The following is a 13,024-nucleotide window of genomic DNA, read 5'->3' on the forward strand; positions in this document are numbered from 1 at the left end:
AAACGTTGACAAATTATATAACAATTATTTAAAGAATTATAGATATACTACTTTTTAATGCAACCGCTGTGTCAGATTTCAAAATAACTTTACGGAGAAAGCACATTGTTCAATATTCTGAGTACATAGCTCAACCATCAATGCAAGCTATACAGTTAGCCACGAAGTCACGGCGTCAACAAAACTCTAAAATAGTGTTATAAATCTTTTCTTACCTTTGCTGATCTTCGGCGGAATGCACTCGCAGGATTCCCACTTCCACAAGAAATGTTCATGTGTTCAATAAAGTCCATCATTTATGTCCAAATACCTCCGTTTTGTTGCCGCGTTCAGGTCACTATCCAAAGGCATAATGCGCGAGCGTAATTCGAGACACAAAAAGTCAAAATGTTCCATTACCGTACTTAGAAGCATGTCAAACGTTGTTTAAAATCAATATTTATTGTATATTTAACATAAAAATGCGATAATATTCCAACCGGACAATAGCATATTCAAGGAGAAAAAGAAGGAACAGCGTGCTCGCGGGATCACGCATATCCAATCCCTTTGTCCCCAGGCAGTCCACTCATTGACTGAGCTCCTTTTCTCTGCCCGGTTACAGGAGACGGATGAAGCAACTTTCTGAAGGCTTTTGACAGCCAATGGAAGCCTTAGGAAGTGCAACATGACCCCACAGACACTGTAGTTTCGATAGTGATTAGAAAGAATTACTACAATTCTCAGATCTTACTGGTTGAATTTTTCTCAGATTTTTGCCTGCCATATGAGTTCTGTTATACTCAGACACCATTCAAACAGTTTTAGAAACTTCAGAGTGTTTTCTATCCAAATCTAATAATAATATGCACATTCTAGTTTCTGGGCAAGAGTAGTAACCAGTTTAATTTGGGTACGTTTTTCATCCGGGCGTGAAAATACTGCCCCCTATCCCTAAGAGATTTTAAGGGTTCCTTGGAAAACTTCATTTGGCATCTAAGGTTCTTCATAATTCCAAAGGTTCTTGAAATGTATGGAAGCCTGCCGATCTCTCCCTTTTGCAGCACACAGCAAATTGGCCAGTGTTAACTTACTACTGTTGATTTTTCAGTGTAACATTTCTAGTGTTGATTCAAGAGTTACATTAACACTCAGTGGTGTAAAAGTACGCCAGTGTTGGGGTTAATTACTATAGTTGAACCAAAACCACCCATCTTTATCATATTTCCCATCATGGTCTCTTGCAGGTTGATTTTCAGAATTGTTTGTTTCAACGTCTGTGATTTCGCATGTACATTTATTGGTTGATTAATTTTATTCTACACAAATATAAATAACATACATTTTTCTAAACAAATCCAATCTGTCAGTAGTTGGACTTATTGCACCTGTTACTGAGATGGTTCCAGTTTATATGATTTAGGTAGTCACGTTACTCAACCTATACGAGCCCAGCACTCATTCTGCTTGCAGGTTGCAGGAAATTAAAAGTTCTAACTGTTGGATATCCTCACTCTGCCTAGCCTGGCTGATGTGACCCACATCAATCACAGCGCAGGGAGAGCTTTAACCACACTAGTCGGGGAAGGAGGCCATTTGTTAATGTAATATTTACACAGAAATTGTGCGGTTGGTTTGATTGATTCTCTCAAAAGTTGTTTTTTGCTTTTGCACATACATTGATTGATTAATTGATCTTATGCTACTCAATATAAACAACTTTTTTATACAAGACACCTGTGTCTTGTTGTATCTGATTCGGTGGGCTTATATTTCCCCGCTGCAGGTTAGATTGTTACTAATTAGTACGGTAGGGGTGCGTGTCTGCACCACGGGATTTTGTTTCGTTTTGTGCGGTATGTGTTTTACCACGGACATTTGTGTTCGCTAGTATATCGGAGACCAGGTTTCTCCTCTGTGTGAACTAAATTCCTATCCCTGTGGGTGGATGCTACATTTAGTGCGGTTACCCTTTGTGTTTATGCTGTGCCTTTGGGACCGCCTGTATTAAAGCATTTGATTCCCTGGAACCCATCTGCTCTCCTGCTCCTGATTCCACACACCCCCCCCTCTTGCAAGAGCCTTGTTACAGAATCCCGCATCACTTCATGGAGTCAGCAGGAGCTGACGCACCCTCCACGTCATGGAGGAGCGTATGCTACATCACACCACCGTCCTCCACCGTCTCGGGACAGCCATGGATCAGGTGATGGCAACGATGGAGAGATGGAAGAGGGGTGGTCTGCCTACCCCTGCACCCACCGTGTACCATCCTACACCATCACCTGTGCCGGCACCATCACCTGTGCCGGCACCATCACCTGTGCCGGCACCAGCTGTTTTCTGCTCGCGCTCCCGAGGGAGTACAATGGGACGGCTGCCGGGTGCAAGGGTTTTCTGCTCCAGCTGGAGCTGTACCTGGCAACCGTTCACCCGGCTCCTTCGGGAGTGGAGAGCGTGAGCGCCCTTGTCTCCTGCCTGTCCGGTAAAGCTCTGGAGTGGGCCAACGCGGTCTGGGAGGGACCAGACTTGGCGAGGGACGACTACCCAGAGTTCACCGGGTGAGCGTCTGTTCCATCTGCGGCAGGAGACAAGGAGCGCTTAAGACTTCATGCTGGAGTTTCGGACCTTGGCCGCCGGCTCGGGGTGGAACGACAGGGCCCTGATTGACCACTATAGGTGTAGCCTACGTGAGGACGTCCGCAGGGAACTAGCCTGCAGAGACGCTACCCTCATCCTGGACCAGCTAGTGGACATGTCCATCAGGTTGGATAACCTGCTGGCTACCCGCGGGCGTCCGGATAGGATCCTGTTGGTTCCAACCCCCAGCACCTCTGCTCCAACCCCCATGGAGTTAGGAGGTGCTGCAGCGAGGGCGACTGGAGGAGCCTCCTCCTGCACCGGATGTGGTCGGAGAGGGCACACTGCCGACCGGTGTTCGAGGGGCTTGTCTGGGAATCGAGATGGCCGGAAGAGCACTGTTCGGTACTCCTCAGGTGAGTCAGCACCAGGCTCACCCAGAGCCCCTGTTGGTCACATGTATGTTTTGATTTCTTTCCCTGAGTTTTCTCCTCATTCCCAGCATAAGGCGCTAGTCAATTAACCTCTCTGGGCCAGTGGGACGCTTGCGTCCCACCTACTCAACAGCCAGTGTAATCCCGTGGCGCGATATTCAAATACCTTAGAAATGCTATTACTTCAATTTCTCAAACATATGACTATTTTAAACCATTTTAAAGACAAGACTCTCGTTAATCTACCCACACTGTCCGATTTCAAAAAGGCTTTACAATGAAAGCAAAACATTAGATTATGTCAGCAGAGTACCCAGCCAGAAATAATCAAACACCCATTTTTCAAGCTAGCATATAATGTCACATAAACCCAAACCACAGCTAAATGCAGCACTAACCTTTGATGATCTTCATCAGATGACAATCCTAGGACATTATGTCATACAATACATGCATGTTTTGTTCAATCAAGTTCATATTTATATCAAAAACCAGCTTTTACATTAGCATGTGACTAGCATGTGACTAGCATTCCCACCGAACACTTCCGGTGAATTTACTAAATTACTCACGATAAACGTTCACAAAAAACATAACAATTATTTTAAGAATTATAGATACAGAACTCCTTTATGCACTCGCTATGTCCGATTTTAAAATAGCTTTTCGGTGAAAGCACATTTGGAAAGAATTCGTTTTTTCCTCATTGATTCTACTGCGTTTCCAGTGGTGCTGGGGATTCCCTGGTTGGCCTTTCACAATCCTACCATTTCGTGGCAACAGAGGGCTCTAAAGGGGTGGTCAAAGGAGTGCTCAGGCAGGTGTGTGGGAGTTTCCATCGGTGCAACGACGGTGGAGAGTCCAGACCAAGTCCCCACCGTGCACATTCCCCCCGAGTATGCCGATTTGGCTATCGCCTTCTGTAAGAAGAGGGCGACCAAATTACCACCTCATCGACGAGGGGATTGTGTGATAAACCTCCAGGTAGACGCCGCACCCCCCAGGAGTCACGTGCATCCCCTGTCACAGGAGGAGACGGTGGCTATGGAACATGTCTCTGAATCTCTGAGGCAGGGGTACATTCAGCCCTCCATGTCACCCGCCTCCGCGAGTTTCATTTTTGTGAAGAAGAAAGGAGGAGGGTTGCGTCCGTGCATTGACTATAGAGGTCTAAATTCGATTACGGTGGGATACAGTTACCCACTATCTCTCATCGCTATGCCGACGGAGTCATTCCACGGAGCACGCTTTTTCACTAAATTGGATCTCAGGAGCACGTATAACTTGGTGCAGATCCGGGAGGGAGATGAGTGGAAGACAGCATTTAGTACCACATCCGGCCATTATGAGTACCTCGTCATGCCGTATGGGTTGAAGAATGCTCCAGCCGTCTTCCAATCCTTTGTAGACAAGATTCTCAGGGATGCACGGGCAGGGTGTGGTGGCTTATATCGATGACATCCTGATATATTCCGCTACGCGTGCCGCGCATGTGTCTCTGGTGCGCAAAGTGCTTGGGCGACTGTTGGAGCATGACCTACAGTGGAGGAAAAAATATTTGATCCCCTGCTGATTTTGTACATTTGCCCACTTACAAAAAATGATCAGTCTATAATTTTAATAGTAGCTTTATTTGAACAGTGAGAGACAGAATAACAAAAAAATCTAGAAAAAAGCACATCAAAAATGTTTTAAAATGATTTGCAAATTAATGAGGGAAATAAGTATCGGATACCCTCTGCAAAACATGACTTAGTACTTGGTGGCAAAACCCTTGTTGGCAACCACAGACGTCAGATGTTTCTTGTAGTTGGCCACCAGGTTTGCACACATCTCAGGAGGGATTTTATCCCACTCCTCTTTGCAGATCTTCGACAAAGTCATTAAGGTTTCGAGGCTGACGTTTGGCAACTCGAACCTTCAGCTCCCTCCACAGATTTTCTATGGGATTAAGGTCTGGAGACTGGCTAGCAATTCCAGGACCTTAAGCGTCTCACAGTACGGACATTGCAATTTATTGCCCTGGCCACATCTGCAGTCCTCATGCCTCCTTGCAGCATGCCTAAGGCACGTTCACGCAGATGAGCAGGGACTCTGGGCATCTTTCTTTTGGTGTTTTTCAGAGTCAGCAGAAAGGCCTCTTTAGAGTCTTAATTTTTCATAACTGTGACCTTAAATGCCTACGGTCTTTTTTTATAAAAAAAATGATTTCACCTTTATTTAACCAGGTTAGCCAGTTGAGAACAAGTTCTCATTTACAACTGTGACCTGGCCAAGATAAAAAAAAGCAGTGCGACACGAACAACAACACAGAGTTACACGTGCAATAAACAAACGTACAGCCAATAACACAATAACACAAAAAAATCTATATACAGTGTGTGCAAATGAGCTAAAAATATTCTCCAGTTGGAGCAGTTGGACGGTCGACCACTGAAAGCACTAACGTCCTACACTTCGATGAAGCCCAATAGACAAAGTATGGTAAGCTTTGGTTGACATTTGGGGAAGCAAGAAATTGTAGTTATGCTGGGTTTATAGAAATGTACCTCTTCAATTTACCTCTCCAAATGACTTAAGACCAATGACTGTCCAGGCCCCCCAATAGGCACCCCATCCCCCAGAACCAGTGAGTTTGGCTCAGTCTGAGTCTCTGTGCTCTGAGTTGAGGTAGGCTATACCTTTCAAAAGTGTTGAAAAGTACATATATCCCATTTATAACACTGCACAAATCCATACAATTTTCTCACAGTAAAGTGTAACCTGTGTGTTTGTTTGTCTAAGTCTGTCTCCTAGCCGGTTCCCTTTAACTATGCTCCTGTTCTCCAGGACCTAGGCGTTCTGCCCAAAACCCAGACATGGATCCACCTGATATCCTCCATTACAAACCCCCCTCCAACTTTTCATTATATCATCTACAGCTACATGATGTCATTTTCTGCTAAGACAGCTTTCTTGCTTTATCTACTGGGCACATAATATGTGAGATACACAGATTAACTAAAAACACTAGCACTGCAAACACTCAGAAGAAAGAGAGCAGCAGTGACCGGCATAACCTCCCACACACACAACAACCACCTCCTCTATATTCCACACACCAGAATTCAGTATTTTAGTCTATGACTGTCATGTGAGTGTACAAAAAATCTGAAAATTTAAATAATGACACAACAGTACCAAAAAATATCAGTTTATGTATTAAAATCTTAAATATTGCCAGATTGTTTTTCACAGCTGTTTCACAAGGTGTTCATTATTGACTTAGCACACTCTGCCAACCCGGATGTTCTAACAGTGTCTGAATCCTGGCTTAGGAAGACCACCAAAACCCCTGAAATTTCCATCCCTAACTATAACATTTTCCGACAAGATAGAACTGCCAAAGGGGGCGGAGTTGCAATCTACTGCAGAGATAGGCTGCAGAGTTCTGTCATACTATCCAGGTCTGTGCCCAAACAATTCGAGCTTCTACTTCTAAAAATCCACCTTTCCAGAAACAAGTCACTCACCGTTGCCGCTTGCTATAGACCACCCTCTGCCCCCAGCTGTGCCCTGGACACCATATGTGAATTCATTGCCCCCCATCTATCTTCAGAGTTCGTGCTGCTAGGTGACCTAAACTGGGACATGCTTAAAACCTCTTATGATTAGGGGGCAGTATTTTCACGGCCGGATAAAAAACGTACCCGATTTAATCTGATTATTACTCCTGCCGAGAAACTATTAGCTATTAGCTTTGGATAGAAAACACTCCAACGTTTCTAAAACTGTTTGAATGGTGTCTGTGAGTATAACAGAACTGATTTGGCAGGCCAAAACCTGAGAAGATTCCAAACAGGAAGCGCCCTCTCTGACCATTTCTTGCCCTCCTTGATCATCTCTAACCAAAACAGGGGATCTCTGGCATGACGTGACACTTCCTACAGCTCCCATAGGCTCTCAGAACCCGGGAAAAACGTAATTCCAGGCCCTGGCTGAAAAGCATTAGCGCATTTGCTAAGTGGTCTATCAGCGGACAATGGGACTCAGGCTCGTGCACGAGACGACCCCATGTTTTTATTCTTTCGTCTTTGAACGGATACAACGACTCCCAGTCGGAATATTATCGCTTTTTTTACGAGAAAATTAGCAGCGGTTAAACAGCGGTTGACATGCTTCGAAGTACGGTAATGGAATATTTAGAATTTTTTTGTCACGAAATGCGTCGTGCTCGTAACCCTTCTTTACCATTCGGATAGTGTCTTGAACGCACAAATAAAACGCCGCTATTTGGATATAACTATGGATTATTTTGAACCAAACCAACATTTGTTATTGAAGTAGAAGTCCAGGGAGTGCATTCTGACGAAGACAGCAAAGGTAATAACATTTTTCTTATAGTAAATCTGACTTTGGTCAGGGCTAAACTTGGTGGGTGTCTAAATAGGCTATCCCGTGATGGCTGGGCTATCTAGTCAGAATATTGCAAAATGTGCTTTCACCGAAAAGCTATTTTAAAATCGGTCATGGCGATTGCATAAAGAAGTTCTGTATCTATAATTCTTAAAATAATTGTTATGTTTTTTGTGAACGTTTATCGTGAGTAATTTAGTAAATTCACCGGAAGTTTTCGGTGGGTATGCTAGTTCTGAAAGTCACATGCTAATGTGAAAAAGCTGTTTTTTGATATAAATATGAACTTGATTGAACAAAACATGCATGCATTGTATAACATAATGTCCTAGGGTTGTCATCTGATGAAGATCATCAAAGGTTAGTACTGCATTTAGCTGTGGTTTTGTTTTTTGTGACATTATATGCTAGCTTGAAAAATGGGTGTCTGATTATTTCTGGCTGGGTACTCTGCTGACATAATCTAATGTTTTGCTTTCGCTGTAAAGCCTTTTTGAAATCGGACAGTGTGGTTAGATAAAGGAGAGTCTTGTCTTTAAAATCGTATAAAATAGTCATATGTTTGAAAAATGGAAGTTTTCAGATTTTAGAGGAGTTTGTATTTCGCGCCACGCCCATCATTGGATATTGGAGCAGGTGTTCCGCTAGCGGAAGGTCTAGATGTAAGAGGTTTAATAACACATCCATCCTAAAATCTAAGCTTGATGCACTCACTCTCACAAATGATCAATTAACCTACCAGGTACAACCCCAAATCCGTAAACACGGGCACCCTCATAGATATCATCCTAACCAACTTGCCCACCAAATACACCTCTGCTGTCTTCAACCAAGATCTCAGCGATCACTGCCTCATTGTCTGCATCCATAATGGGTCTGCGGTAAAACAACCACCCCTCATCATTGTCAAATGCTCCCTAAAACTCTTCAGCAAGCTAATCGACCTGGCCCAGGTATCCTGGAAGGATATTGACCTCATCTCGTCAGTAGAGGATGCCTGGGTATTCTTTAAAAGTGCTTTCCTCACCATCTTAACCTCTCTTGGGCATGTGGGACGCTACCGTCCCACCCACGGGACACACTATTTAATAAATCCTCTTGGGGCTAGGGGGCAGTATTTTCACGGCCGGATGAAAAACGTACCCAATTTAAACTGGTTACTACTCTTTCCCAGAAATGTGAATATGCATATTATTAGTAGATTTGGAAAGAAAACACTCTGAAGTTTCTAAAACTGTTTGAATGGTGTCTGTGAGTATAACAGAACTCATATGGCAGGCAAAAACCTGAGAACATTTCAACCAGGAAGTGCAAGGTCTGAGAACTGTAGTTCTACTTTTGAATCCCTAGAGAAACTACAAATACTTAGGGGTCACGTTGCACTTCCTAAGGCTTCCATTGGCTGTCAAAAGCCCTCCGAAAGTTGTTTCATACGTATCCAGTAACCGGGCAGAATATAGGAGCTCAGTTCCTGAGTTGACTGCTGGAGGACAAAGGGATTGGAAATGCGCACATTTCCTTATTTTTCTTCTGAAATGAATACGCTATTCTCCGGTTGGAATATTATCGCTTTTCTACGAGAAAAATATCATAAAGATTGATTTTAAACAGCGTTTGACATGCTTCTAAGTACGGTAATGGAACATTTTGACTTTGTATCTGGTTCCGCGCTCGCGCGTTATTCCTTTGGATAGTGCTCTGAACGCACGAACAAAACGGAGGTATTTGGACATAAATATGGATTATTTGGAACAAAAACAAGATTTCTTGTGGAAGTAGCAGTCCTGGGAGTGCATTCTGACAAAGATCAGCAAAGATAATACAATATTGCTAATACTAATTCTGAGTTTATGTTGCCCCGAACTTGGCGGATGTCTGAATAGCTAGCCGTGATGGCTGAGCTATGTACTCAGAATATTGAAAAAGGTGCTTTCTCTGTAAAGCTATTTTAAAATCTGAAACAGCGTTTGCATCCAGGAGTAGTCTATTTATAATTCTTAAAATAATTGTTATGTATTTTGTCAAGGTTTATGATGAGTATCTCTGTTATATGTGTGCTCATTGTGCTCATTCACCGGTAGTTCAGGAGGCTAAACATTTTCTGAACGTCAAGCGCCAATGTAAAATGTGGTTTTTGGATATAAATATGAACTTTATCGAACAAAACATACATGTATTGTATAACATAATGTCCTAGGAGTGTCATCTGATGACGATCATCAAAGGTTAGTGCTTCATTTAGCTGTGTTTTGGGTTTTATTGACATATATGCTTGCTTGGAAAATGGCTGTGTGATTATTTTTGTCTATGTACTCTCCTAACATAATCTAATGTTTTGCTTTCGCTGTAAAGCCTTTTTGAAATCGGACAGCGTGGTTACATCAAGGAGAAGTGCATCTTTAAAATGGTGTAAAATAGTCGTATATTTGAGAAATTGAAATTATTAGATTGTTGCTGTTTTGAATTTCGCGCCATGCTATCTTGTCAAGCAATCCCGTTAACGGGATCCTATCTCAAAAGGGTCCCCATCAGGTTTTCATCTGGCCCTGGAAATACTGCCCCCTACCCTAGTGAAGTTAATGATGGTTTTGGAGACGTGTTTGGCCACGCAGTCATGGGTGAACAGGGAATACAGGAGCGGACTAAGTACACACCGCTGAGGGGCCCCAATGTTAAGGATCAGCATGGCAGACGTATTGTTGCCTACTCTTACCACCTGGGGCAGCCTGTCAGGAAGTCCAGGATCCAGTTGCAGAGGGAGGTGTTTAGTCCCAGAGTCCTTAGCATAGTGATGAGCTTCGTGGGCACTATGGTGTTGAACGCTGAGCTGAACAGAATTCTCACATAGGTGTTCCTTTTGTCCAGGTAAGAAAGGGCGGTGTGGAGTGCGATTGAGATGGCGTCATCTGTGGATCTGTTGGGGCGGTATGCGAATTGGAGTGGGTCTAGGGTGTCCGGGAGGATGCTGTTGATGTGAGCTCTGACCAGCCTTTCAAAGCACTTCATGGCTACCGACATGAGTGCCACGGGGCGGTAATCATTTAGGCAGGTTACCTTGGCTTCCATGGGCACAGGGAATATGGTGGTCTGCTTGAAACATGTAGGTATTGCAGACTCGGTCAAGGAGAGGTTGAAAATATCAGTGAAGACACTTGACAGTTGGTCCACGCAGGCTTTGAGTAGACGTCCTGGTAATCCGTCTGGCCCAGTGGCTTTGTGAATGTTGACCAGTTTCAAGGTTTTGTTCACATCGGCTACCGAGAGCATTGTCACACAGTCATCCAGAACAGCTGGTGCTCTCGTGCATGCTTCAGTGTTGCTTGCCTCGAAGCGAGCATAAAAGGCATTTAGCTTGTCTGGTAGGCTCGCGTCACTGGGCAGCTTGCGTCTGGGTTTCCCTTTGTAGTCCATAATAGTTTTCAAGCCCTGCCACAGCCAATGTGCTGGTGTAGTAGGATTCAATCTTAATTCTGTATTGACGCTTTGCTTGTTTGATGGTTCGTCTGAGGGCATAGCGGGATTTCTTATAAGCGTTCGGATTAGTCTCCCGCTCCTTAAAAGCGGCAGCTCTAGCCTTTAGCTCGATGCGGATGTTGCCTGTAATCCATGGCTTCTGGTTGGGATATGTACGTACAGTCACTGTGCGGACGATGTCATCGATGCACTTATTGATGAAGCCGATGACTGAGGTGTTGTATTCCTCAATGCCATTGGATGAATCCCGGGGACATATTCCAGTCTGTGCAAGCAAAACCGTCCTGTAGTGTAGCATTTTAATTTAAAAAATATCAGTTCAAACGGCTCTCCTGTGAGGTCGTGACTTGTGACATACACCTAGTTTCCTGAGTCGGGTCACAAATTGGCTGCATTACCTAAGTAAAAGGTACATTAACGAGAAAAAAATTACTAAATATACTCGCTGCTTCTCTTTCATTTTTGAAGAAACTATTGTCTTTCTCTCTCTTTGAGTCAACTACTCACAACACTTTATGCACTGTAGTGCTAGCTAGCTGTAGCTTATGTGTTCACTACTAGATTCATTCTCTGATCCTTTGATTGGATGGACAAGATGTTAGTTCATACTGTAAAAGCTCTGATAGGTTGGAGGAAGTCCTCCGGAAGTCATAATTACTGAGTAAGTCTACGGAACGGGGTGAGAACCATGAGCCTCCTAGGTTTTATATTGAAGTTAATGTACCCAGAGGAGGACAGAAAATATCTGTCCTCCAGCTACACCGTGGTGCTACCTTAGAGGATGCTGTTGAGGCTACTGTAGACCTTCATTGCAAAAACAAATGTTTCAATCAGTTATTTGGTGACGTTAATATATTTAGTTTTATCTAAAAATGCTCACTTTTAAAAAAAAAAATTCAATATTAAAAAAAATATATATGTAATTCACTGGGTCGGATGATTCTCCCCTTCCTTCTCTGAGGAGCCTCCACTGGCATGAGTGTGTGTTACCTGTGCCCATGTGATGCTGCCAGGCTATATGAGTTCATGTCCCCCAGTTGGGCAGATGAGATGCCATTTCTGTACATGGTCCCAGTCATGGGATCTGCCCCTCTCTCCAACAATAGACTGACCAGCTCAAAGTTCCCTGAGGAGAAAAAGCAATGTTATGAACTCAAATGAACAAACTCATGTTCAAAAAAAGAATGATTATGTGTATAAGCTTACCAACATATGTTTTGCCATCTGCAATGACTGCTTACCCCAAACGTTTTACATTAACTAAATCAATACAAAATTAAATTGTATTGTTCACTTACAAATATTTAGCAGACGTTATTGTGGGTGTAGCGAAATACTTGTGTTCCTAGCTACAGTGAGGGAAAAAAGTATTTGATCCCCTGCTGATTTTGTACGTTTGCCCACTGACAAATAAATGATCAGTCTATCATTTTAATGGTAGGTTTATTTGAACAGTGAGAGACAGAATAACAACAAAAAAATCCAAAAAAATGCATGTCAAAAATGTTATAAATTAATTTATAACAAAACATGACTTAGTACATGGTGGCAAAACATGACTTAGTACTTGGTGGCAAAATCCTTGTTGGCAATCACAGAGGTCAGACGTTTCTTGTAGTTGGCCACCAGGTTTGCACACATCTCAGGAGGGATTTTGTCCCACTCCTCTTTGCAGATCTTCTCCAAGTCATTAAGGTTTCGAGGCTGACATTTGGCAACTCGAACCTTCAGCTCCCTCCACAGATTTTCTATGGGATTAAGGTCTGGAGACTGGCTAGGCCACTCCAGGACCTTAATGTGCTTCTTCTTGAGCCACTCCATTGTTGCCTTGGCTGTGTGTTTTGGGTCATTGTCATGCTGGAATACCCATCCACGACCCATTTTCAATGCCCTGGCTGAGGGAAGGAGGTTCTCACCCAAGATTTGATTGTACACGGCCCCGTCCATCGTCCCTTTGATGCGGTTAAGTTGTCCTGTCCCCTTAGCTGAAAAACGCCCGCATAGCATAATGTTTCCACCTCCATATTTGATGGTGGGGATGGTGTTCTTGGGGTCATAGGCAGCATTCCTCCAAACACGGCGAGTTGAGTTGATGCCAAAGAACACTTTCACCCAGTTGTCCTCTGAATCATTCAGATGTTCATTGGCAAACTTCAGCCGGG

At 43.5% G+C, this 13,024-nt stretch overlaps 1 protein-coding gene across 1 annotated transcript in view; it reads right to left on the minus strand.

Annotated features, from left to right (window-relative positions):
- The window catches only part of LOC115198634 (ankyrin repeat and BTB/POZ domain-containing protein BTBD11-A), a 210,690-nt gene that overhangs the window by 39,994 nt on the left and 157,672 nt on the right, over window positions 1-13,024 (minus strand). The window contains exon 8 of the mRNA XM_029760716.1: window positions 11,853-11,988. Within this exon, the coding sequence (XP_029616576.1) occupies window positions 11,853-11,988 (136 nt within the window). The remainder of the gene's footprint in view (window positions 1-11,852; window positions 11,989-13,024) is intronic.

Source organism: Salmo trutta, chromosome 8 (assembly GCF_901001165.1).
Source record: "Salmo trutta chromosome 8, fSalTru1.1, whole genome shotgun sequence".
Lineage (NCBI taxonomy): Eukaryota > Metazoa > Chordata > Actinopteri > Salmoniformes > Salmonidae > Salmo > Salmo trutta.